The sequence below is a fragment of the Anas platyrhynchos genome, chromosome Z (genome assembly GCF_047663525.1).
Source record: "Anas platyrhynchos isolate ZD024472 breed Pekin duck chromosome Z, IASCAAS_PekinDuck_T2T, whole genome shotgun sequence".
In the NCBI taxonomy this organism is placed as follows: domain Eukaryota; kingdom Metazoa; phylum Chordata; class Aves; order Anseriformes; family Anatidae; genus Anas; species Anas platyrhynchos.
Window position 1 is genome coordinate 28,417,404 of NC_092621.1, and position 27,570 is coordinate 28,444,973.

A 27,570-nucleotide genomic window follows, 5' to 3' on the forward strand; every position below is an offset into this window, starting at 1 on the left:
AGAGGATCTTTTTACTGTTCAGTCATTGTTGCAAGGGGCACACCATTGTAATTGAGACCATCTCCTGATGCTACACAGGACGCCCCCCCCCCCCAAAAAAAAATAAATCTGACCACATGTCAGAGAGCATTGTCCAAACACTCCTTAAGCTCGGGCAGGCTCAGTGCTGTGACCACTGCCCAGGGGGAGCCATGGGGAGCCTGTCCCCGTGCCTGACCACCCTCTGGGTGCAGACCCTTTCCCTAACCCCCAGCCTGACCCTCCCCTGTCCCAGCTCCATGCCGTTCCCTCGGGTCCTGTCGCTGTCCCCAGAGAGCAGAGCTCAGCGCCTGCCCCTCCGCTCCCCTCGTGAGGGAGCTGCAGGCCGCCATGAGGCCTCCCCTCAGCCTGCTCTGCTCGGGGCTGAGCAAACCAAGGGGCCTCAGCTGCTCCTCATACTTCTTGCCCTCTAGACCCTTCACCACCTTTGTTGCCCTCTCTAATAGTGTTATGTCTTTTTTATACTGTGGCACCCCAAACGGGGCACAGTGCTCGCGGTGAGGCCGCCCAGCGCAGAGCAGAGCAGCACAATCCCTTCCCCCACCAGCTGGCAGTGCTGGGCCTGATGCACCCCAGGGCAGGGTTGCCCCTCCTGGCTGCCAGGGCACGCTGCTGGCTCCTGTTCAGCTTGCTGTGGACCAGAAACCCCAAACCCTTTCTGTGGGCCCGATCTCCAGCCTCTTGTCCCTCAGTCAACATGTATATCCAAGGTTTCCTTGTCCCAGGTGCAGAAGCTTGCAGTTATTTTTGTTAAACTCCATGTGTTTGGTGGTTGCCTACGCCTCTACTCTGTCAAGATCTCGCTGCAAGGCCTCTCTACCTTTGAGGGAGTCAACAGCTCCTCTCAATTTATTGTCATCCACAAACTTACTTAGAATACCTTTAAGCCCTGCATCCATGTAATTTAGGAAAACATAAAGTCTTGGTTTTATAATATTTTTTTTTTCTAGCTTAACTTTGAGTTGATTGCTTGCTGCTTTCTGCTGGAGTTTTGTACTTAGAAGGATGCCCAGCAATATTCTCCTGAGATCTGGGATCAGGAGCTAGAAAAATGCTGTGGCCTCTGTCTCAGCGTTGCCTTTGGAAGGAGTGCCTATCACTGCAAAACAACTGCTAACAGAAAAGTAAGCTCCACAGAAAGACACCATGCCATGTAACCCTGCATTAAACTGCAAAACCCCTAAAGCTCCTCTGTCAACTCAGGATGGAAGAATTTTGGGAGCCTGACATTACCTTCCAGAGAATTGTTAGTAGTGGCTTTTTTTTTTTTTTTTTTTTTCTGACCAGTCTACACAAAATGAGGAGGGCTATCCAGGAGACAGGCTCTGTGATCTACCTCTGCTCTAGGAATTAAACTTTCCCTCTCATTAAAGGATTATTTTCTGAGGACTCTAATGCCATACCAGCTGGTGAGAGAGACACATTTCTGGTGCCTGGGTGTGCCATTTCCAGCTGAAGTCCGATAAAGGCACAAACACATGAGCTTCTTCCTCACCAACCCTTGCCAGCAACTAGATCAAAAGAGCCACTTGCCATAATTTACAACTGATGAGGATCACAGTCAAAACTTTCTTCCATTTGAATAAAAGTTTTTATATTATTCTCTTACGTCTGCAAGAAAAGGTTCTTCAAAGATGGGTATAAAACAGGAAAATAGACTATCTACCTTAGGCCTGTCCAAGGAATGCTGTAGTTCACTGCTGGTAAGCATTACTGAAGGGTATGACGACAAGCTGTATTGGACATGCTGTTCCAGAACTGAACTATGTGAACTCAGGAACTAGCTATCCTGAAGAATTTTACTCAAAATGGAACACAAACTGCAGATCTGCAAGAAAAACATATGACTCACTTCCATCTCTGCCTCCTATACTTTTTTTCCAGCATTGTAAGTAAACTAACAAGTCCCTCATCATAATGTGGCTGTTTTTCCCCCTGCTTTGATTAAATTAAAACACAACCAAGTGTGTGAAAGTTGTTCCTCCAGTTCCCTGCCAGAAGGAGGCTTGTGTTAACCAGCATTCTGAGGCCAGGCCACTCCTGAATTCGGTTGCTGGAACTCACAGTCTCCCTCTATCACCATCACCTGCATTGACCCACCTATAAACTATGATTACCTTAGCAACCTCATTTGACTTGATCTTGGACGTCATTATTTTCAGTGTCTTTCATTAGTGCTCATTAAATTGGTCAAGTGGCGCCCCTTTGATCTTAACATTAGTAATATTTAGTAATCTTTTAGAGACCTTTGAATACAAAGAAAAGGTAAATGCAACATATTCATTGAAACAACATTGCCAGATTCCATTACAACTCTTAACAAATAGGATGTCATGATTGGAACAGGCAAGTCATTTTTTATTTTTTTTTATATTATTTTCATTTATCTAAAATTCATCTAAAGGTTTGTTTTGTTTTGTTTTAAATGAAAGAAGTGGTCTCATTGGAGCACATAAGAGTAAACAGCTACTGGAAGTTGGTTAAGTTGGTTAAGGTATGTGTTCTTTACCCAGAACATCACGAAGCTGATGTGAACATCCAGGCAGTTACTTACGATACATACCATTCAGCTGTTACAATATGGGGATCCTATAGACAGCAGTTATGGTCTGTAGTGTTCATGGATACTTGTGCAATTTTACAGGCATACCCTACCTACATTCAAGTACCCGATAAACTATCTTCACAGATAGTTCATTATTATGAACTCTGAGAAGCAGATTTTCAGTATTGAAAAGGCAATCTTCGGGCTTTTGTTTCTCAAAAATGGGTAAGAGGAAATAATAGCTTAAACTACCATGCAGCAAAGCTACTTTACTTTACTACATGTTACCTGTTACAATTTCAAACTCTGAAGGTATTTAAGTAGATTAAATAGATTTTATTCAGGCACCATGAATCACTTTGCCGGCATCGCAGAGCTGGGCCCTGAATGGTTTTATTCTGGCATCTGCAAGAGATTGTTTGCATAGGGATGACAGAAAATGAAAATGTCTGATTAATTAGATTCCACACAATGTTCCCATCACCTGACAAGGCAGCTCCATGTCTAGACAAAGCCAGCCTAATTAAAATTAATAGCCTGGCAGTCAAAATCATTTGTAACAATGTGTCAGCTTCCTTAGCACCTTCAAGCCAATAGAACTGGAGAAACTCAATTACTCCTAATTAGCCAATGTGCATATAAGATGTACAGAGATCATCAACCCCGACACTGCTGACTGACATACAAGTAATAGAAGAAAAGTGTTACCTAAGGAAGCCAACTATCTAGGCATTCTGATTATCTTTATCTTGATAGCACTGTGCAAAGCTGTCAGTGATGGGTGTAGGTCTTCTGGGGCCCGGATCTCCTGGATCCCTCCTCCATAATGGATTCTCAGCATGAAGGAGGGTAAGCCCTTGAGGATGAGGAGATCTAATGGTCTGCTGGCAGCATGTGTAGACCACCTCTGAAGTGCCTGACTGTTCTGGAGGCTCCAGGGCACCGACAAGAGAGGGAAGAAGCTGCAGGGGAGGAAAGTCAGGCTGACAGGCCAAAGGAAATCCCTTTTCTGAGCCAGGAGGTTAGCAGCTCACTTCAAGTAGTTTCACAGCATGGCCAATTAGGTAACAGTCATTTGACTTTGATTAAAATATACAGAAGAGCTCTGCTCTGGTAGGAGGCAATTCTGACACCTCCAGGCCCCCTCATAGTGCAACTTTACACAGTGGATTTGAAGACTGCATGCAGGAAGCAGGAGGACATGAGGAAAGAGTGGCACAAAACTGCTCATAGACATGTGTGTGACACCAACTGATTTTGTTGGCCAGTCCCACAGAAGGAAATGTGCTCCCATGAGAGCAGCACGTTACATGAAAAAGATATTCTCCACTTATTTAGGTTTAAACAAAAAAAGGAGAAAATAAATTCACAGAAAGCTGTTATAACAATACATTTGCTTTTGTTAAGCATGGCAAAAACTGGCCCTTCAGGTACCTTTGAAAAATAGTTAAATCCCTCAGAAACCTGGGACTCCATCAGTTTTAGGTTATTTAAGATAAAGAATGTAAAATAATAATATCTTGCACAATTAAAAAAATGTAGGTAATAAAGCAAGTGCTTTATAATTTGAAATGATCTATTTGTTCCTTTAAATACCAATGGAGTTGCTCAATGAAGTGGGAATTTAACTGTATCCATTAAAAGATTAAAGACCATAAATAAAAAAGTAGCAATTAATTGTGTTGCCTATTTTAAGAGGCTGGAGCTGAGTTTGTCACACTCTGGCAGTCTATCAAACTCAGCTCCATTACAGATGTCTTAGAGCTGAATTGATGATGATATTCAAAACTAAGGGCATTCCCTGCAGTAGTCGTACCCTGATGAAAAGAGCTCAAACATATAGATGGCTTATGTGATTCTATCATTCTTACAGTGTGAATTACAAATGTTAGAAATGTCAGCTTAATGAGTCATGCAAGAGTCTTCAATGTTCTAAGTCACTGGATCCAATTAATTTTTAAGTGTGCTGAAAATGAACAATGAAGACTGAGAAGAAGCAATCCAGTGGTTTCCCTATACTCACTTTTTTACTTCTATTTTAAAAGTCGCACCTAATAATGCTTCCAAATAGCTACCCAAAGTCAGTTATTAACCACAATTGAAATTTCCAAGGAGCTGACAGCATATTCTCTTCAGCCTTTAAATCTGCAATGAAATGATTCTGACTTCTGTGAAGAAATATGAAAACACAGAATGCAGGTGTTCAATGAAAGGAATTACCATTTTTTTTCCCTTTTCTTTATCCCTGTTACTAGAAGAACTAGTTGCAGAATAGGTATGACAAATGTGCATTGGTCCATGATGTTGTTCATGACATATGTCCATTAGCTTCATCGTGCTTGGAAATTCCTTTGTTTTTGTACTGTGCTTGGCATGATGCAATGGAGTGAGTTTTGTTTCCAGTGAGTTGTGTTTTTATCGAGCGCTGTGGGCCAACATCATTGGCTGGGCTTGCCACAGTGAAGGTGAAGGGCCATCTGTTGTTTCAGACAGGCTCTCATCTGTTCTCATCTGTTTGGGGTAGGATTGATGCTGTTCCTTGTCCCCTGCCAATGTCCCTTCTTGCACCTTTTGGAGAAGGATCTCCTAGGTGGGTCTGGATTTATGCTAAGAGAAGAGAATATGAACTGAGCGTGCTGAAGAGCTCACACCCAACAACAACCTGCCAACAACCATCATTCTCTCCCAGCAGAGCTGGGAACAGCAGCTTTTCAGACTGAAGCAGCAAGATGTCCCTGTACTCACTGATTAAAGGCTGTGTGTGAATCCTCTCCTCAGGGGCTCTCCTAGTAGCACATCGGGGCTCCAAGTACCTGCAAGCTCTATGCCCTAGAAACACAAAAGCAACATCTAACTTGCATTAACCATGGAAAAAGTAATCACTGGGTGCACAGATAAGCAATCGTGAGGTACTGCAGGTACACAGAAGCATTTTTCAGGACCAAGGAAGAATGAAGTGCTCAGAAGCTTATGTCTGAATGAAGACAGTTTAATTGAAAAGATTTTTAGCACAAGCTACCAGTGGGTCATCAGATTTCAGAGATCTTGAGCAATGCTGCTGGTGCCATAGAGTGCTGGTGCACTCTATTACACTATCACAGAAAAGTGCCTAAGCTGACAACACTTGAGCTGATTTTAAACCCATTAAATATGGGGCATTTCAATGGAAGATATCGGTCTGGATCAGCCTGTTCTCAGAAGAAACCTTTACCTTTTTGTGGTAACCTGTATGAAGAAATTATCAAAGCATGAGTACAGAAAGAGACAAAAATAAATAAATAAATAGCTATATGCTGCCAGAAAGTATCAAGAAAATTATCTGCCTGGAATACATAACTTTACCTATGGGATTGTGTTTTATGAGCCAAAGGGAAAAACTTCAGCTTTTATGTAAGTTAATGGAAGTTTAAAATAAGGAATGAGTGAAATAAAAAGATCTGCACAAGTATACACGTAAAACTGCGAAAAGTGTATGGCTTATTTATGCCACCTACTGGATTTTTCCTGAAGTAAAGAACTATGTGAAGTAAACTTTGGATAGTTGTCACAATCCTGCTGGGCTCTGTCACTCCAGCTGATGCTTGCTTCCCTTCACAGAGGGAGCTACATGCACAGGCAGACCAGCCGACCACTCACACAAGTAAATGACACACGTGGACTGTCGGAGCTCCAGGACTGCAGATGGGGATAGTGGTACACCTATTTATTCTGCTAACAGGATGGCTGTGCAGCAGAGCTAAGCCATCCACAGCCCTCCAGCTTTGGATGAAAGCTAGGAGTCAGCACTAGGCGCCAGCTAGCGAGGAGTCTCACGGCTGCTGCCAGTGCCTCGAGGGAACATGCAGGCACCATCTCATTCCCTTGCTTGACTCCCTCTGGCTGTCCCTTGGTATTTCGTTCTAAATGTCCAGAAAGTTTACAGACACACTGATGTTTTCATAGGCAGTGTGAATGCTTTATCTTCTGTCCCTTACCACCTCTGCTGCTGAAGTGCTGTCGGGTGGCCATAACTCCCCCATGGTATGGTCTGCAAAATGGCCATGGAGAGTCAAAAAGATCTTCTGCAAAGAAAGGGCAAAACTGCTCCGGCTTGACCCACTGTCAGGTTAAAAAAAAAAAGAAAAAAAAAAGAGAGAGAGAGAGAGAATCAGACCCAGCAGATGCAGGCAATTCATATGACTGGGATATGGAGAATAACTTGGAGGATTGAAGTCACATGAAGAGAGGTGTGGGTAACTGGGACACTAAATGATGTTGAGTCATTTTGCTTCTGGTGGTGTTCAGCCCTTGCTCAACAGGCTGCTGCAAGGGGGTGACCACAGGGTCTTTGAGTACAATGCTCATGGTGCTGAGGCACAAAGCCAGGGGTCTAAGATAGGGGCATGGAGAAAAGGGGAGAGCTACGCTGCTTCATGGCTAATACATTAACTATTGCTTTATTTTTTTTCCAGTTATTTAAATAATTAATAATTAAGTTTCTTCATTCAGTGCAGAATTCCAGACTATGAACTATATATATATATATATATATATATGATTCTATGATATATATATATATATATTTTTTTTTTTTCAGAATAGCATTAGAAAGAGGAACTCTTGGTTTAGCCACAGAATACAGAGAAGTAATGCAATCTCATCCCAGTTTCCTTCACACTCAGAGAGTCCTTTTTGGAAGCTAAGACGATGGTCAGCTTTTATGGGGGAAACATGCCCTGCAAGATACTGAATGGCACTCAGCCCTGCTGACTTTGGTGAAACTAATTTGCTTTGCAGGCAATGGTGTCAGATTTGGGTCCTCTGAATTTGTTGCCTTTCTACTGAGATGGTCAGTCACACCAAATGTAGTGGGGGTGACATGGCTTGTTCACATCTGTCCCTCCAGACAATGATTTTGTTAGCAAATAAAACTTTTTCTAGGTGCAAAGGATATCAAAAGACATTCATTGGCAATGCTTGAAGACTTCAGCATTTTTGCATTTTTGTCTAAGCTTAAGGATAGCTATCAGCTATCCAGAACACAAAGCAAAAATGTCATTTGATTTTTCTTATGATTTTTCACCAGAAACATTTATTACAATTTCTTACTTCCAAAAATGCCAGGAAATAGCTGTGATATTTAATCACCAATATCATTGTTGGATTCAAATTAGAAGCACCCAGACTTACATTAAATAAATGAATATTTCGTGAAGACTTGCAGGGAGATTGCTCTGATATGTGTTGGAACTGTTAACAACCATCTTCTATTCCTGCATGAGTCCAATGGACAGCCAACCCAGTAATGGATTTACATACTCACCAAACACCCATTTAAAAAAAAAAAGGGGGGGGGGGGGGGGAACAAACCAGATTACGCACTAAAATCATACTCAAAGTGTGGCTTGAGCTAACCAAAACAAGGGAATTCATAGTTAAAGGACTGGCTGTGTACTTGTATTCAGCAGGCACCTTGCTATTTCAGTGGCATTCATCCAGAACACAAAATACCAGATTAGTACTACTAACGACTTCAATATTTTGTTCCTTACCAATAGGTTTCGTAACATTATGGATAACAGGGATCTGTGCAATTGTCCTGAAAAGCAGGAGTATGAAATACTACTTACGTGAAAGACAGCTGAATTAATATTCATCTTGGAACTGTTGCTTTATTTGCATCTTGTGATTCACTTTTGAGCGTGGCTGTCGTGCTTAGTTCTTAGTGAAATGTCATATATAAGCAGCTGGTGACCACTATTATTTCTCCTTTGTCCGTCTTTCCCTCCTTTACAGGCTGTGCTTCTCTTTTCTCATTTTTTCACTCCTTTCAGCTTTTCTCTTCCTCCTCCCATCATTTCTGATGTGTTTTATCTTCTCGTTTTCATACCTTGGTTTTGTTAGTCTTCCTTGTTATGATGATTTAGCCTCCTTTCCATCTCCTTTTCCACTTGAAGTTTCAATTGACTTCAAGACAATTTGCATTTGAGCACCTGGAAACATCCCTGTCAGGGATCAACCACCTGCAGAAGAACTCCACATGCTGGAGTTCCACTTTCAAGACTGACTTGCTCATTGTCAACAACTTTGGAGCCTAATCAATGCCCCTACAGGCTAAGAAGATCTCAGCTGTTTTTATTCAGGGATGAATTTCACTTTTCAGCATAGGAAGCTAAGAATGCCTGTTTGCATTTCTCACTTAAACATTAGTGATACACACCATCTGTTGCATTGTGAAATTATATAATTTTTGCTGTAGTAAAGGTTGTGTCCACCTTCCCTTTTTGCAGGAAAATGTGCAGTTGCTGATGTCAGGAGAGGCAGACCCGGCAGAGTGATGTGAGTCGGGTGACGTTAACACCCTCCTGCCAACACTTCCCAGATGCTGCTTCTGCTGCTGGTTGAGGACAGAACCAAGTCCTTGTTGAGGACTATTTGGCTGCTCAAGACTGGGAATATTTTAATGTGTGGCTGGAAAGCTCCACAAATGTCTCCTATGTTGCGCTGTGAAGTTATAAAAATATATATATATTCTTTAAAATCTATTTAGCAAATGGTAATTCAAAGTACTGAGCAAGAATGAATGGAGGCTTTCTTTGGCCAGGGTTGGCATTGGTTATTTACTGGGAGGGAGGCTCAGCCTGAGCAGAATTAGCAGGGAGATAGCTGATGTAGAAGAGGGAGAAGCTTTCCTTGGCTTCATCCAGGAGAAATAAATTTCTACCTGCTGTAACTTATTACTATCTGATATGCTGAGTCATGAAGCTGGGGTTATAGAAATCTTTATGCAATCTTTATAAATCAGCCTCACATAATCTCAGGCGCCTTCTGCTTCATCTCTGTTGAGTCACTCATCTGACAGTTGTCATTCATCTTAGATTGAGATGTAATTTAATAGTTTCATTTCGGCATGAAGATAGCGTCACCTGAAGCCGAGCCCGGAAAGATTTAAAGGTGTAACAGAGGAAATATTAATACTGTAAATAATATCTGTAGAGCTGCCGGGGTCTGTAAATCACGCAAGGAGAAGGGGAGCCCATGCAAAGGAGGGAAGGAAAAAGGCATCTTCCCGGGCAAAGCTCTGCCCGCCTGCACCCGCTCCGCAGCCCCTGCAGCCCGTGTCCCCCACAAACACCCAGCCCAGCGCCCAGCGCCCTGCACCTGCGGCCGGGGGGCGGCAGCGGGGAGCGGGCCGGGCCGGGCCGTGCCCCCCGGCGGAGAGGGCTCGGCCCCGGGGGGGCGGAGGGGACCCCGCAGGGAGGGGCGAGGCTGGGCCGCGAGGGGTGGCGGGGCGGAGCGGGACGGGACGGGACGGGACGGGACGGGAGGGCACCGACGGGCCGGGCCGGGCCGGGACGCGCAGCCCGCCGCCATGCCCAATGACTCCCCGGCCTTCGGCGAGCCCCCGGAGGCGCCCGGCCCCGCGGACAAGGCGGGCGGCTTCGCCCAAATGGCGGCCGCCCCGGCACCGGGGGTCGCCTCCTCCTCCTCGTCCTCCTCCTCCTCTTCCTCGGCGGCGGCGGCGGGGAAGAAGCTGCCGCGGCTGCCCAAGTGCGCCCGCTGCCGCAACCACGGGTACTCGTCGCCGCTGAAGGGGCACAAGCGGTTCTGCATGTGGCGGGACTGCCAGTGCAAGAAGTGCAGCCTGATCGCCGAGCGGCAGCGGGTCATGGCAGCGCAGGTGAGGCGCGGGGCGGCCGGGATGGGGGGGCTGGGGGGCGAAGCTGGGCTCCGTCACGTAGCGCCTTTAAACAATAAATTAATTAAACTTCTTCTTTTTTTGTCTTCCTTCACCTGAACACGCGTGCAGGAGTTAGGCGGCTGGCAGCGGACTTCTGAGCGCGGCTGAATATGTATTGATTTTAAAACACGAGCTCACCAAAACTTAAACACGCTTGCAGCCTTCAGGCTTTTACCTGACGCTACGTTGTTTGTTTTGTCTGTCGAACAGCTTGTTTTTAACTAAACGATTATCCATCCAGCTAGCAGCCAGTGGCAGTGTTTTGCCCTCCCAGTTTCAGATCCGGTATATCCATTTGACCTTACATTAGGTGGCTTTTGATGAGTTCGTTTCCAAGAAAACATATTTTTCTTTCTTTCCTTAAAATACTTATACACAGCTGTTTAAAAACTTTATTAATACTTCATGGAGAGGCTCTGTATACGCAGGGCTGCCTACAGCTTATAACCTTAAATCTAAATTTCAAATCATTGCCATGCCGAGGCAAACCAAACTACATCCATTTCTGCACAGAGATAACTTTATTCATTAGTGATTCCCTCTGAAGTCACAGCTCTGCCTGATAACGTTTAACGAGGCTCTGTTAGTCCCTGTGAGCCTTGTGTTGAAAACTTCATTAATGAGGAGTCCTGGGAGTGATACGGCTAATGTGCTTGAGCCCTGTGAGTGGGATTGCACATCCCGGTTCACGCAAATAAAGCCCTTCAGACAGATTAATTGGAAGGTGCTAGGACTAACTGGTACAATTAAAGGCAGGGATGCCAGACCCGTGGACCCGCTTCACAGGTAACGTGCACTCAGAACTTCACAGTCCCATGGAAAATGAGTGTCCCAATGCCAGACTAAAACTCCTAGTAGCCCTCCTTGAAATCCTTCCCCATTTTTTAAAAATAATTTTATTTAATTATTCCATGCAGTTAGATTAAAATTCCTTTGAATCCATGGGGAGTTTTGGTTCATTTAAGTAATTCCTCCCAGCTAATACTACAATGGTCCAGAAATAGTGGATTATGCCAAAGTTACATGTGCTATCTCTGCCAGGTGTGAACCATGGGATAATAAACATGGGTCCCTTTTTGGAGCCCCTCAGGGAAGAGAAAGCAGGTTTTTTTCTTTCTTTCTTTCTTCTTTTTTTTTTTTTTTTTTTTTTTTTTTTTTCCCGCTGTGAAGCTGTCCCCTTCTGTACAGGTAGTTCTGCCGCCCCGTAGTTCCTTTCACACCGTGAATTCCTCTCTCCAGCTGGCCCTTGCAGAGGGGGGCTTTCTCTTCCCTGCCTAGTATTTGAAAGTGGTTTCAAAAGCCTCCCTCACTGAACCTTATCTGTGTAGGAGCTGCACATTGAAAGTCTGTCTTTACCCCTTTTGATATATTTCTGCAGTAAGCCACTTTGCGCTGGTGGAATTTTGCAGGTCAAGGTTGTTGGTTTGTGAAGTCAAACCAAAAAAAAAAGGGACTAAGTCCCATAGTGTTTGCACATCTATATGCTCTGTTTTGAAAGTATGTTTTTAACGAGCTGTCATTAATTTCTCTGATAGTATTACATATCCATATTAGGAAAATGTGGCTGTTGAACATGGCCAGGAAACAGAGGCACATCCCGGAGAATTACCCAGGAGAATTTCCTGCAGAAGAAGCCCATGATCATGGTCTGCAATCTAGTACAGATTTCCGTGGTTCAGATGCAGATGCAAAGCAGTTGCTATGTGGCAAGTTGCAGGGTGGATAGCTACAAAGCTGTGCTGCCTGGCAATGTCTCAGGACTTGGCATAGGTGGATGGCTGTGCAAAACCGACCTGCCTGTTCAGGTGAGGCAGAAGGGGTGTGCTGTACCCTCTGAATCTTCAGTAGGCATTGCATGTGGCTTGTTGGCACCCGTGTCCAGAGTTTGCATTGCCTGTGGGCTTTGCTAGTGCAGACTAGGCTCTGGAGCTGCATCAGTGTTGGGAAAGGAGCGGGGAGCTGCTGCTGCACCAGACGTGGCCAGCTGCATGCAATGTGTGTGACACTTGCTGAAATGCTTGCAGGGTGGTTCCCTGCCTTCTGTGTGCCTCTGCCAGAAAGCTCTCTGTGTGTACTGACTGTGCCATGTATTGAAATTCCCTCGATTTCCAACCAAGAGCAAGCAAGGCAGCCCAGCAGGCTTGGACAGAGCAACAGATTGCAAGTACAAACACTCATAAAGAGTTACCTTATTAAGATGAAGAGGCACAGCAAGCCTGAAAGGTGATTTCTTATCCCCAGGAGCTGTTTATCAGCAGAGTGGAATGGGTCTATGCATTTGTCAATATGCTTCACCCAAGAGCAACTGTATTGCACGAATGCAGTCAGCCTTAATGTGACCTCATTGGAAGAAGGTGGCACCGGCATTTCATGGGTTTGTTCACATATGCTTGGATGGAAAAGTGGTTGCTTTTAAATAGCTCAACAATCTCTTTTATATCTTCCTATACCCACTGGCTGGATTATGCCATCAACACTTCAGAGAGTACCAAGAAACAAAAACAGCCTTGAGTTTGAGTCTTGCCTGTTGCCATTACAAATTGTGCTCAAGTCAGAGAACATGCCCTACATCTGTCTTCTTGTTCCCAGGTTGCACTGAGAAGGCAGCAAGCTCAGGAAGAGGAACTGGGAATCAGCCACCCAGTACCCCTGCCCAGTGTCCCAGAGCAGTTCATTAAGAAGAATGGTGGTGGAAGCTCTTGTCTCTTGCTGGAAAGCAGCAGCCCTACACACTCCACGAGTACAGCAACAGCAGCAACTAGCACGCCATCAGGTAAAGTGCTGGGAGAGATCAGCTCACTGCTTGGGGCAGGAGCTGGCATTATTTACACCTGCCTGCTGTTTCACCTCATTCCCCTGTCTACAGTCACAGTGGAGTCCCCTCTCCAACAACTCTGTTGTGCTGTTGGTATGGTTAGTAAAAGGGAGGAACCCAGCATCAATCTTTCATATTTGATTTTGTTATTTTTACTTGAAAATCAAAATAAATCTGAATAAGACTAGCGCTCTGTTGAATTTCCATGTGTGTATATCTGCAAGTAGTGATTTACAGGGAGCTTTTCCCCTTTCTCCCCAAACACTTTTCCTTCCTTGCTTCTGCCATGGTCCTGCCAACTACTTGTTGTCTGTCTCTTTATCTTCTTCAAAACTGAAGCTAGGTGTGTAGGTAGTGTCATTAGCTCTGACATCAGAGAGTTGCCTCCGGTCTTGATGTGGTGGTACATCAGTTCTGTGTGGCTGGGTGCAGAGCTTATACCTGAGCTGGGTGCAGAGCTATACCTGATAGATAGAGCAGTTAAAATGAAGCTGACATCTTTGACTTCTGTTGTGTAGACAGGAAAAGGAAGAAAGAAAGAAAAAAAAAACATGAAAAGGAAATTTAATTATTTTTTTATCATCTGTACTGATGCCAATAATACAGGTAAATACACATCTGGCTTAAAGAAATGCTTGTGAAGTGGACAGTGCCTTGCATTAACTAATAGAAGGACAACACATAGGTGTGTCTGTCATGCAACTCTGTCTTGAAGGCCATTAAAAGCCTTGTCAGATGGATTTGTTGCATCCGTTGCAGACAGGCAGTTTCAGGCCAGTTTCAGGAATTTCTCTGTGAAGCTTTTAGAAGAACTCGTTGATAAAACAATAAATAGCTTTTTATTTGCTTTTTTGTTTTCATTATTGCAGTCATGTTACTGTCACCTTTGAATCAACACAGTCACTGCTTTCGTCTTTGGGTTACTGCGTGCTTTATCTATAGTGATGGAAAAAACTGACTAAAGATTAAAGTAGTATATTCAGTAATGTACAGAGATGCCTTGTAACTCAGAACAAGAAAATCCTTGCTTGTTCTGAAAGGCCAAAAAATTAAATTGTCTTACTGTCAACAGAATTTGCATAAGCTTTGATCTTAGTGTTTTTTAAATGTCCGTAGTTATTTACTTTATAAGCTCTACTTTAATGTTTTTTATTAAATTGAATTAAATTATGATTCATTAATGAAAAGTATTAATTAGACAAACTTTAGACAACCACATGGTTGTATAAACACTTGAAAACATGAAAATCGCTAACTTTAAAATCATTTGAGTTCACTTTTCTCTTTTACTTTAAGTAATTGTAAATGTTTTGCCGTCATTATTTTCTTATTGTAGATTTTTGTTAGCAATCCAAATACATTGTTTCTCAGCCATTTTACTGAATAACTGTGTGTAGGTCACAACGTTTAAAATACACAGCTTCATCTCCAGAGAGATTTGATTCCAGGCACGAAGCAAGGCAGAGTCAGCTTTGTTTGCCAGAAATGAATGAATGTGGGAACGAATACGAAGTTGGGTTCATAATTTTGCTTTCTAGGCACCCAAGCAGAAATTGAAAACTGTGCTTAGTCTTTAAGCATCTGCAGTATGTAAAGTTCTGGCCCAACTAATTTTGGTGGGTTCACCTGAATTTTGTGTAACTACTCATGCATATGAGTTTAATGCCACTAGTGGATGTGTGTGCAGGCTCTGAGGCTGCCTGATGACAGAAGCTGCTGTGTGTTTAACTAGAGCAGCTTTATTGGGTGTCAGAATGCAGACTTTAGAATTTGAAAATTGAATTTCTATGGTGAGGAGTACCACTTGAATCGCGGTGTGCATTTTCTTCCTAACAGTCACAGAGATATATAAATATCTGTGTGTATATTCTGGCCTTTGCTTTCTGTAGAATATAAAGGTCTTCTGAAAGTAGGTGAGAAGCTGCAAGGTATGATGTGTCATGAAGCTCTTGTTTTAGGTATCAGGCTGCTTCAGGACCAGGTACTTGAAGGGTTCTTTCATTGCTGTTTTATGGTTTTACAGATACATTGCACTGCAAGCAAAATGAGAAACCCTGCTTGAGCTGAAGTGGGAAGAAGGACATTGTGGGTTATTAGGATTTAGGGGACTGTGGCACAAAGAAAATGGGAAGTGACTCAGTCACAGCAGGTCTCATACTCGGAGCAGGTGTCACAGTGTCTCAGTTTGGTAGGCCGAGGTGCAGACTTTGTGAGAATTTGCAGAATAATTAATGCAGGCAGAGAGAGTCAAACTCCTACTTGCAGCAGAAATCAGCAGCTCCCTGTGAACCCTGGAGAAGCTGAGAGCCACATTCCTTGTACAACACGCGTTAGACTGTGCAAGAGATCATTTTGACAGTGGTAATTCTCTTCCTTGGGTAAGGTTTTGGCTTCACCAAAGCCGTTTTTCTTTTGAAGTCTGTCACGCAGGGCATTGTTTGCCGCTGGAGGAATAATGTGTGAAGGAGTCACACAAATCAGACACAGTGCCAGGGAGGGAGTCTTTCCTCACTGTATCTATTTTATCGGAAAATCAGAAATATTATGGCACCTGCAGAGTCCCGAGACTGTTTTTCAGATCCCTTTATGACATGCTATTTTTGAAGAGGGAAAGAATGAATTATCATGGTCAAAGTGTAAGGGTTTATCCATTTACCTTCCCAGGCTTGGAAACCGTATTTGCTTTGGTGGGAGCATATGTTCCCTGAGAAAAAGAAAAGTGATCTGGGAGGCTGTAGGGTAGTTGGAAGGGAGTGGAGCATTATCTGAATCATTATCACAGGGCATTATCTGAACTTCTCCAAACAAATTTTGTAGTTTCTGTGTGTTTTCCCTAAAAAAAAAAAAAAAAAAAAAAAAAAGTGACCATTTAATTATACATGGCAGTGAAAAGTCATGATAATAGGGCATCTGCAGCAATTGTCTTTCCTTGTATAGAGCAAGTACATTTTGTTGGATTAACTAGCGTGTGAAGCCTCAGGAAAAGGCTGTGGGGAGGTACTTAAAATGTGCCTTTGAGACGTTTCAGTGCAGTGTTTTTAAGCCTGGATCCTTCTCAGTTCTATGCCAGTTTGGTATCGTTGCAATTCTAGTATTTAGAAATCACTGAAAAATAATATAAAGCATGGTCATGAAAGAACTGTGAGTGAGAGCTGTTCACACCGAGGGAAGGAGACACACAGCATTTCGGCCTTCCTCCATTTTGTTTGGTCACAGACGCTTGGCCTTTTGCAGGCAGGACGGGATGGCTGCAAGATAGGTCATGGAAAGTTCTGGAAAGTGCGACTTCTTCCTGGTCATACTCATGTTGGCCCGTGTTATAAGCATCCAAAATAGACAGAATTACTGCGTGCTCTTACACACCGGCTCCTTCTGTGTTCTGCGAGGTCTGTTTGCTGTTGGATTTGCCAGAAGCATTAATAAAGGCATTATTTATGTGCCTTCATAGTATCACTGGCTGGCAAGTTAAACATATCATTGTCAGTCTTTGTGAGTAAGAAGCTTACAGGTGTTATTTCCCTTTGTAACATTTATTATGCATTATGGAAACAAAATAGTGTTCTTCTTACCTTTCTCTAAGTAGGTTCTCCCTTCAATTTGAAACTCTTTGGATGACAGAGTTTTACCTGGTAATAAAAAAGGATTGTAGAGATGCAGTTGTAACTCCAGGCTGAATGAATGAGGAATGAAGTGTCCCAGATGCCTTTGAAAACACTGGTTTGCCTTCTTTTCTCTTCCTTTGCTTTTTTGTTACCTTTCCAGTATATTTATGCCTAAATGGCTGTTCTGTTTGGATTGACCTTTTCTGTGTTGTTGCACTTAAAACATTGCTGCCAAGAGCTTACAGACGTTGTGCTACATAAGTAATGAAGTAAAAAAATGAGCTATTACAATTGGAAGATACGATAGTCTGATTTAAAAACAAAAACAATAAACAGAAATTTTATTTTTGAAAGAAAATCCTTTTATGTCTTAGCAGTATAGTGCCACATGCAGTCAGACTTTCCGTTTTGTCCAAAAGTCTCTTCTAGGCAACTGAAGGACAACATTAGGCAGGTGCTGTGAACATTTCATGATGAAGAGTGTTCGAGCAGTGGAACAGGTTTCCCAGAGTGGTTGAAAAGTCTCTTCATCCTTGGAGAGACTCGAAACTCAGGTGGATGGTGCCTGAGCAGCACAATCTAGCTGTGAACGTGCCTCTACTTTGAGTAGAGTTTGAGTGAGCTGGCCTCCAGAGGACCTTCCAACCTAAATAATTATGTGAATCTACAAAATGTCTACTTTTTCATAGTGGCATTAAGTCTACATATTGAAATTTGTCTTGTCAATACTGTTCAGTATTCGTAGGCCTTCAGCTGAAATCCTGACTGTTTTGACCTGAAAACACTTGATGACTAAATCTACATCAGATTGCAACAGAAAATGTTAACTTAGTCAGTGCTAAGATGGTGGCTGCATGACCTCAGAGTTTTTGGTGGGTCTGCAGTGGTCAGTGCTCCGTCATCCTGCTCTTGTTGTCATTGCCTCCTTATTACTTTCAAACTATCATTTTCTCCTGCTGTGCCTGCTACCAGTACTTCAGCAGTTTCAGTTGCTGTTTGCCTTCTGGTCTTGCCAACTTCCTATCCTTCCCAAGAGCCAAGAAGCCCCATCCTGGTGTTTTTACCTACCTCCTCCTACAGGCAATGAATCTCTGTTCACATCAAAGAGCATAGTTGAACGTGATGTGTCTCTGCTAGACTGTTAACAGCTGGTATATTTTACCCTTGTTCCTCATGGTTGGAACTTGATGATCTTGATAGGTCTTTTCTAGCCTGAGTGACTATGTGATTCAAATGTACAAAAAAAAAAAAAAAAAAAGAAAAAAAAAAGTTAGCATCCTTTACCTGTGAATAACATCTTTCTATCCATAACTGTCTGCTTTTCTCCAGTATGTTACACTTAAGATGAGAGAAGAAGAATCATGTTTACATGGGACTCTTGTAAGAATTTATGAACTTAGCTGTTTAGCATTGGCGTTATTTCTGCAGCACAAGTTGGACTTCTTGTTGGGAAGCAGCTGCTGGAGATTGTCTTCTGCCTGTAAAGTGGTTTTCCTACTGGCATGAATTTCTGTCAAACTGGACCAAGTAAATATTCAGTCAGTGTTTCTCTTTGAACAGTATTTCCACGGTTTAGGATAGAAATAGGTCTGCATCTCTCCACTGCTTTGGTTTAGCTGTACTTGGGAACACTGCAAAAGAGTTTTGAGCATCTCATTATAAAAGGACATAGATAAATCTGAAAGGATAGAGGGAAGGGTGACAGAAATGATGTATGGCTTGTAGAAAAGGAGACTAAGGGTGGATATAACAGTCTATAAATATTTGAGAGGTAATAATATGGAGGAGGGGGAGGGATTATTTACAGTGCTTGAGACAGCATAACAAGGAGCAACGGCTTGAAACTAAAAAAGACAAAATTAAATTAGACAGTAGACACTTTTTCTCCTAACTAGAAGTGCAATTAGCAACAGAGTGACCTGCATAAGGACAAGGGGGTAAGTGAAGCATAATCACAAGAGGTGTTTAAGAGTGTGTTAGCCTGCATTCTCAAGTGATTAATACAGAGGTAAACTCTGATCAATGCGCAGGTTAAACTAGATGACGGAAATCTCCTGCAGCTTTGTCATCTCCTTTGTGATTCATTGCCTATGGCCATTGTTTGACTGTGTTAAATAAATCATAATGTTACAGGGTTCTGCATCCCTGATTAGATGTTTCCAGTTAATTCTCCAGTCCTGGAACCCGCAGCTTGCTAAGCTTGCAGTTTCCCTTTTCAAGCAATATTCTTTCATTGTCTTTACAGCTTCTTGTGTATGTGCCTGTCTTTTTCTGAGCTAATGTCTGAAGTGCCACGCATGTTTATTAAACGAGGCACAGACTGGTGAAGTACTGAGTTTCTGCTGTATTTGGGAAAGAAGTAGAACTAGTGGTGATTTTCAGAGTTGAGTCTGCAAAAGAAGAGGTTTTATTTTTCCTTTCAGGCTTTTTTGATCGTGTTTGAATTGCTGTGGAATTGTAAAGATAAAGAGCAACATGAAAGGATTCTGAGAACCTCGGAAAAAATAGTTTTGTTGTTGTTGTTGTTTTTTGTGCTGGCAGGTGTCATGAGTCTTGTCCAGGGCTGTTGCCACCAGAGGCAGCGTCTGGGGAGAGCTTCCTGCAGTGTGGGGGGAGCAGGGCAGGCTCAGGACCAACTGCGAGCTACCTGCTTGCTTTGGGAGGGAAGGATTGCTTGGCACCAAAGCTCCTGTAACAGCAGAGGTGAAAACGTGCAGGCAGCTCAGAAGACATTTCTATCCCCCTTTCTCTTTCCAGAAAAGTTTTGTTTGTTTGATTTTTACCCAAAGAATCACGAGTAGATATTTTTTTGTTGTTGTTAATTTTTCAAAATTTTTCATTATAGGGCTTTCTGAGCATGCAACATTTTTCTCTCTGGCTTTTCTCAGACATGGCTCAGGTTTCCAAATGTACTTCTATGCGCTGGAGCTCTGTAGACCCTCAGCTCGTGGCAGCAGCTTCTGCATGCTGAATTGATTTCGGTAGCAACCGTGCAAATTGGCCAAGGACCCCGGGTGCTGTGGGTTTCTCATCCTGATGAAGGCCAGAGGTTGGTTGGAATCCCTTACTGTTCTTTGTGCCTTGGAGGTTCTCCCTCCATCATGCTGGTATTTGCATATGTGCGTTCACATTTAGAGAGTTATCTGTGCCAGCTTGTGCTTTCCATTTGTCATTATGCACACCGAGATAAGGATTGAAGCAGGAGCAGTAGATGTACTGAGAATTTTCTATCTGTGGGCACATTATTATGCTATCTGCAGCTAACCTCTTGTTCCTTTCTGTGTCCTTGAAACAGTTATTATGGCTTATCTGAATGTGTGGGGCTTTCTTTCTGTTTTGAGAAAAGATATAAGTGGGGAGTGAAGGCATACTGCACGCTTCCTTAACTGAGCATTGGCGTGATTCCTTTCTTTTTTTTTTTTACGTGCTTTCTTGTACCTTGAAGACTGCTTTCTTTTGCTTTATTTATAAACTTGCTTCCATATTAATGTTTCTGGTTCATGTCCCATTTTTAGTAGATTAGTCATTTAACGACTTGGGGACAAAAAGGCGGTTTTGAAGATTGCTTTTGTAGAAATACTTTTTCAAATGCTTGTTGTAGTTACATTTTTTTCCCTAAACTTTCGTAAACTTTCTCCTACATTTTAGTACCTGCTGGTTTTAGACAGAGTTATGAATAATTCAGTGGGTTAAGTACAAATGTTATTACTTCAGTTCTCTGCTCTGTTTTCTTGAAGAGCTTGTAAAAAGTTATTTGAGCACAGAGCTTCTTTTCCTTTGCAATGACATTGGATGCCTATTTATTTTATTTATTTTTTTAATATCCTTTTTTTTTTTTTATCCTTTATTTATTATTTTATCCTTTTTTAGTATCCTTGCTCTAGGATACAACACAATACCACTTGTACTGCTCACAGCTTAGGCCACCATTTGCTGACAGGAATGCCTATAGTTATGGCTGATGTACCATGCTATACTGTACTGCACTGGTACTGATGTTTCATAACCTCCATTGGTATAAGCCACGGTAGTTCCAGTCGCTGTGTGTTTTGGTTTGTTGTCTGTGCATGTAAAAAAGTCTTTAGTGGTGAATTTGCATTTGCATGGAAGCAGGTTTTGTGAGCATAAATGGTATTGAATCTATGGAGTGATCATCTACAAGAGTGATGTGTGCAGATGTGATTTTTTGCTCACCGTGCTAGGCCTGACGAGTGTCTGTCATGATTCTTTGCCACTCCTGGAGATTAGCTTTTCTATTACACCGCAGAATACAGAGTGGAAAAAAAAAAACAACAACAACACTCTTATTTTTTCTAGTTGGTCTTTTTTAGAAACCTTTTGGGTTTCTGTCATCGTATGGCTTATAATCAAGCACAGACTCTAGCTAACTCCAACCATCATCCTACTCCCTTTATTATTTTTAGTGTAAGCCGTAATGATTTTATCCCAGTCATATTTCCTCCAAGGTCTCCTATCTCAGATGCTTGTAAAGCCTTCCCTCCCTTCTAGTGTTCTCTTTGATCTCCTGTTAATGACTTAAATCCTTTTACATTTAATCCACACTGAGTTTCTTTCTCCTCTCAATTTGCTTCTTTGGACCTGCAGGTGTCTGGGCTGTTTTTTTAATGACTGTCTAGAATTCTGATTTCTTCCCTAATTTTCTTTCTCTTTTAATTCCCTTCTTCTGTTTTCTGAAGTCATGTCTAAATTTTGCTCCTGTTGTGGACTAAAGTAATGTCTTGCATGTCTGATATGCAGTGAGTTAAATGCTTGTATCTCAAGAGGAGCAATAGCACACATACATGCACACACAGAAGTCATACTACCAGTGGTTATTCTGAATATTGAGAATGGTGCCTGCTTTTTATGCTGATGATTTTCTGAAGCACTAATTTTGTTGGTCCTGATTTCATTAGCTGTCATTCATGCTAATATTTCTAGATTTATAAATTGCCCTGCTGTCTCAGTTTAACAAGAACAAACATATGCTGTTTTTAGATGTTTCAGTAGCATTAAAAAGGGTTCTTTCATCTTCACAGATTCAGAACAAGATTCAAAGATTTTGAATGCTTATTTTTCATTAAAGCCTTTCTTTTCTTTCTTTTTTTTTTTTTTTTTCTCCAAACAAAGATTTGAGTACAGTCACTATAGCTGTCTTAAAAAGACCAAAAATGCAAATTAGGAAAGAGCAAGCATTGTCCCCCAGTTCTCCTAAAAAGATAGCTGCTCTGCTCTAGTCAGTGGCAGAAGATTTTGGAAGTGTAATTTGCTGCTACAGACGTCCTACTGAGGGCCTGACGCCTGCATTAAGTGTGGAAATAAAAAATATTTTCTGTAGGTTTTATTTCTTCAGTCATATTAGGAGGATTTTTAAGTTGTGTGCTAAACGCTTGCAGCAGATCATTTTTATTAAGCGCACACTAAACGTGAACAAAATGTGCCTTCCCCAGTTCTGCTGAAATTGGTGGTATTTCAGCTCCTCTTAGCTGAAGTTAGATTGGGTTTTTGTGTGTCACCAGGAAATTTGCTATGCCAAGCTGCAGTCTTCTAGCTGGGATTCCCCTCCCCCCTCCCCAAATCACATTTTCCTTTGAAAAAAAATGTTGTGTATGTGGATTCTAAAACGCACTAAGAATGTTAAAATTGGGAGGTTTAAAAGTTATGTTAGGAACACACACTGAATTAAAGGTGATCGGAGCCATTATGGGACAGTAATTCTACATGTGGAAGAGAGGAAGACGTGTTTAATAATTTATGGTGATCTTTGCTGTGGAGAGATGGTGACACTCTGCTTTCATTCCCAGCAGTAAGTGAAGTCAGCAGGATTGGGTAACCCGCATGCAATTTTTTCTTAAAAGGAAGAAAACTTGATGAGGATGTTTCTGATCTATTATTACGGATTTCCAATGGACTTTTAGCACAGGGGAAATTCCTAAGGCCTAGAAGTTATCTAATCTCATACCAGTTTTAAGAAGAGTGTGGTAGGATAAGTGGCTACAAATCCATTAAACTGACATTAGTTTTCGCAAAAACAATGGGATGGACCACAGTGGACTACAATTTGTGGGAAAGGCAGAAACTCAGACATTAACGGTTGCTTATTGAATGTGAATTAACAAAACTTTGTGTGCTAAAAAGTCCATCAAGTTAGTAACCTTCTATCATTACAGAATTGCTTGACAAAGTGAAATACCAATGCAGTCGAATTCTGTAAAGCATTTGCTTTTGTATCCCCTGATACCTTGATTAAGAAACTGAATTGACAGAAGATAAATTGGGGAGTGGGGAAGCAAGGAGGGCTGGGAAGCAGCATGGAAGACAGAGCACCAGTGCAGGAGAGTGGAACATCAGTGGCTCCTGGTGGGAAATGATGGGCGAGGACAGATATGTGATGGGAAGGAGGGTTAGCTTCTTCTGTGCCTGAAGCTGGTGAGGTGGCTGTGGGACTGGTGGGACTCCTTGCTGGTCATTAAATAGGCAGCCTATGCCAGGCCCAGGAGCTAATTACAATTGGAGTCTAGGAGAGGGGACAAGTGAGATACCTTGTTTGTGTGACCTCTAGTTTCTTTTTATAACTATTAATGGATATATAGCAATGGTCTGAACTTGCACACCTATGCTTGAGCTTGGCAGGGCTCAGGGAGGAGTCACAGGCATGATTAAAAGACCAGAAAACATTCCCTGGAGTGAGAGACAGTAGTTTACTCTGCCCTTTAGTGACCCTCTTGTGTAAGGTTTAATTAATCCCCACTGTGATTGTTCTGAACAGTTTATGCCTTTGATTAAACTTGACCAGCTCAACTTAGGGTTTTCTCTGTCTTTTCACTAGATGGGTTTTGACTTTCTCAACAAAAGCAGTATGCGGATGCAGCATCTTGTGAAAAGATGACATGTCAGAGTGCAAGCAAGATGACAACGTATAACCTTAGTTCTAAAAGCTCCCAGATTTTTTTGAAGTGTGCTGTAATTTTTATCCTGTAGTGCTTCTCCCTGGCTAATGCCATTCACGGTGAGAGGCACTGTCCCATTTAGGACTGGTGTAGACCTGGAGAGGTGGAACTGGAAAAGCTGAGCCTCAGGCAGCGTTTGCTCGAGTTGTGATTCCCAGAGTTACTCTTAGGAGGGGTAAAAAAGTGATATCCATTCCTGCAGTGTGCAGATGAGTATTCTGTTGGCAGTCAAGCAAACCTTGAGAAACAGGAGTGTTCAGCCGCTGACGTCTTCACGGATAAAGCCTGGGCCTGCAGACAGTGCTCCCATTATGCCCATGCCTCTGATAAGGCATACCAAACCCACGGCTGGGTACCAGACCTGCACCGAGGCGGGCAGCCACTGCTTGTTTTGTCCGGGGGTGGTGGGAGGCAGGGGCTGGCAGGGGAGAAGTGTTGTGATAAGGAGGGAAAGGAGGGACTGGGAAGGGTCTGTCCCTCTGCTTGGATCTCTAAGGGGAGGGACAGGAGCATGGGAAGGGCTCGGAGTTGTGGCATCACATTTTTTAAATTAAATTTATTTATTTATTAATGTGCATTTCAGTGTTAAGAACAGCATTATCTCTGTTGGGGAGCTGTGTTTCCCAGCTACGGTCGGAGGGGCACCTAAAGACTGGTGTGGCAAGAAGCTGTTCCGGCTGTGATTTACTCTCTCGAGCCTGGAGACACAGCTGCTTTTAGCCCACGCGTCTCATATGGATGATAACAGACTTTTTGACCTCTCCCTCTGGTAGATGTAGCTCAGAGCACAGCTGGACACCCAGGTCTGTTTGGGTAGGTCACTCAGCAAGAATGAAAAAATGGTCCCACTCTTCTTGTCCTTCTATCCACCTTGAACACTGCATGTCTTCCTTGTGCCACTCTTACAGTTTGCACCCTCCTGGTGCTTGAGCACTATCTTACAGTGGTCAGGCAAAGGTCTGGAAACTGCAGAGAAACACAAAGAAGAGTTTAGTCCTTAGAGCAGAGGCTCAGCTAGCTGTCTCTTAGGGTCTGAGTTCAGGGATGTTTTTGGAAGTTCCTGGTGCCTGCTTTTTCACTATACTTTTAGGGAGAAGCCTTGATAGGAAGGGCATAATTCTGCATACCTTGTACTAAAATAATTTGTATTGTGCAGTTTTAGCCCAAAGTACAGATGTGACCCTTAAGGTTTACTTTTCTTTATTGTGAAGGCAGAAAAGTATTTCAGATTATTTTGTATTTAGGAAGTTCCTTTTATCACACAATTCAAAAGCCTCCAAATTATTTCTACTAAAACTCACTAACTGATAATTTCTTGAATATCCCTTTCAGATAGGGAAGTGGGTTGAGAATCTGACACATTCAATTGCCAGAGAGAGGATGAGGGACAGAGGAGAGGGAGCTGGCTTGCCTGAGCTGTGTTTGTCTGTGAGGGTTGGACATCGTCCTTACTTGTCTGTGAGGGTTGGACATCGTTCTTACTCAGAAGAGTGACAGTGCCTTGATTCACGGGGACTGTCATTAGAGGCATACTGCGATGCGAGGCTGCATCTGGTCCCTAGCTGGGAGCTCTGAGACCAGTGGAGATGAAGTCCTGGTCCTTAATGAATGTATGCCAGTATCCACAAAGAACAATGCTTTTAGATCGGGTCTTGCACCAGATTTGTGTCTAATGCTCAGGGCCCTGTACTACAGTGACAGAAATGGTGAATTAGGAAGAGGGGTTGTTTAAATCCCCTTCCACTTGCTGCACTGGCAGTAAATGGGCTTATGTGTGAAGGAATGGGGCTCAGCAGAAGCCTCCGCAGTAGCATCAGTCTTTGGGGAGAGGAATAAGAAACAAAAGGTGGCACTGAAGAGCAGCACAACTGGTGCCTTCCCTGGAGCCTGATATTCAGGTTTAGCCATTTGTTGCGGTTGTGCTCCTCAAATTCAACCAGGGAGACTCCAGCCTCTTCCTATTCTGTTCCTTCTCTTTCTTCCTAAAGAGGTTCCCCTTCCTCCCCCTCTTCTCCTTGTAGCTACAGCAGGGAGTGGGGAATAGGGAAGGTGTTAGTGTGTAATATTTTGTATGGTATCATTATACAAGGTACATACAATAAATCACACATTACATGCTTAGACAATTTACTGCTGGCTTTTGTATGTGCTGTGACAAGTGCTCAAAAGGTCAAAAAAGCTTCCTTAACAAATTTGATAAGATAATGCAGTGAGCTGTAACAGCATAAAGTCCTGGGGGCCATAGACCAGAATAGAAGAAATAATTATGCATGGTAATGGGTAATTACAGATAATGGCCTTTTTTGGGGGTGGCAGAAAATACACAGCCCCACAGCCTTGCCTGGAATGAACATTGTCTAGCACATTAACTTTATAGCAAGCTAAAAGTTCAACACTGGAACCAGAGATAATCCGCAACTTCTAATGGAAAGAGAAGAGAAATACTCCTCTGAAAGGCAGAACGAGTGTGTGGGTTTTGTTCCTGGGGAGGCAGAGTGTCTCCGGAGAAAGTATGTAACGATGCCAGCTTTCTTTGACATCTGAAACAGCTCTGTCATGATTGTCTGGTGGGAGAAACATATTGTTCCAGCGCTTCTGATTATTATGTTGGGGAGTGATTTCACACCAGCCTCATTCAAGGCTACTGTCCGACCTCAAAGCCAGCTATGAATTGAACTAAGGCATTGCAACACTTAATATTGCCAAGCTAGTTAATAGGACTGTAAGGATGCTTTTATGCACTACACAAGGGAAAATTATCAGATGCAAATACAAGACTCTTTTGAGGTCTGAAGGCAAGTGTTTTTTGGCTGAATAATTAATTTTTAATGTTTTAACACCATAGCTGGCTTCTGTAGCAGAGGCTGTCTTGCAGATAGATGCAAACGCTACCATGGTGAGAACAATTGTTTTGAACTGAAAACTACAGCAAATATAAAGTACCAAAAGCTGCAACTCTGCTCACTGGAAACACTCCCTGCCTTCCTTCTTCTTGAGTAAATGTGTTACTTGAGTAGTCAATTTCATTTTTCATTTTCAGCAGCATGTCTGTGTAAGTGTGGAGGCTTTGCAGGGGGATAAATAAGAACTATCACCATACATGTGTGAACATACATACATATGAACATCATAGATGTATGAAAAGAACAATGACCATGCATGTATAAAACAACTCTTGTCAATAAATGGAGGCAGTGAAATTCTCTTGATTACCATGTGTATGCACAAACCTTTTTCTGAATCAGATGTAGACTGTGGTCACTACGACCACATCAGTGAATTGAACTGGGCTACAGCATGCTCTCAGACATTGAAATTGGACTGTATGTGCTCTCCTTATTTTTAAAATGATTCCTGGCATGAGTCTGCCCCAAGCTGATTAATTCTATTTCCTGGATTCTGGAGTGTGGTCCAGTAACCATTCCCAATAGGCAACGTGATGCTGCCACCCTGTTTAAGAGGCAATGAAAGTTAACTAGTATGGACTTGCTTTACATTTGACCTCAGCATCAGTGATTTGCCCAAATATGTTTAAATTACTTATCTCAGTGTATAACAAGATGTATAACTAGCCCTTAACAGTACTGGTAGGAGTAGAAAATACTCCATGCTTATGTTCAGGATGAGTGAATGGAACAGACAACTTCAGTGTTTGCATTTCTTGGTTTGCATGTTTAAAAACACATTCGCGTCTTTGAGATAGAGATGATAGGAATTCCTGTAAGCTCCTTGTCATCTCTTCTCTCTCCTCCTAAAAAGTAAAAAGGGAAAGAGTGATCTATATACAGGCTTCTGTGCTCATTTTGCCATGCATATCTGCAATTCGTGTAAATTGCCATAGCTTTTTTGAGGTAAATGGTCTGAGACTGGCTTACATTAGCTGAGGACTGGACCACTGT

The 27,570-nt window shown here is 42.6% G+C and overlaps 1 protein-coding gene and 1 long non-coding RNA gene across 4 annotated transcripts in view; one reads left to right on the top strand and one right to left on the bottom strand.

Annotated features, from left to right (window-relative positions):
* Window positions 1–137: 137 nt before the first annotated feature.
* On the bottom strand, window positions 138–9,661 carry LOC140000689 (uncharacterized). The gene is made up of 3 exons (XR_011805837.1): window positions 8,194–9,661; window positions 6,559–6,682; window positions 138–5,809 (listed from the first exon to the last, which is right to left on the bottom strand). It is a non-coding gene; the product is annotated as an uncharacterized lncRNA (long non-coding RNA).
* A 185-nt stretch (window positions 9,662–9,846) lies between these two features.
* DMRT1 (doublesex and mab-3 related transcription factor 1) overlaps window positions 9,847–27,570 on the top strand; it is a 61,034-nt gene continuing 43,310 nt past the window's right edge. The window contains exons 1-2 of one of the 3 annotated variants that reach the window (XM_072031297.1): window positions 9,847–10,244; window positions 12,894–13,077. In XM_072031297.1, the coding sequence (XP_071887398.1) occupies window positions 9,936–10,244; window positions 12,894–13,077 (493 nt within the window). In that variant the 5' untranslated portion in view covers window positions 9,847–9,935. The remainder of the gene's footprint in view (window positions 10,245–12,893; window positions 13,078–27,570) is intronic. The other 2 variants (XM_072031298.1, XM_038171315.2) reach the window with 2 other exon arrangements.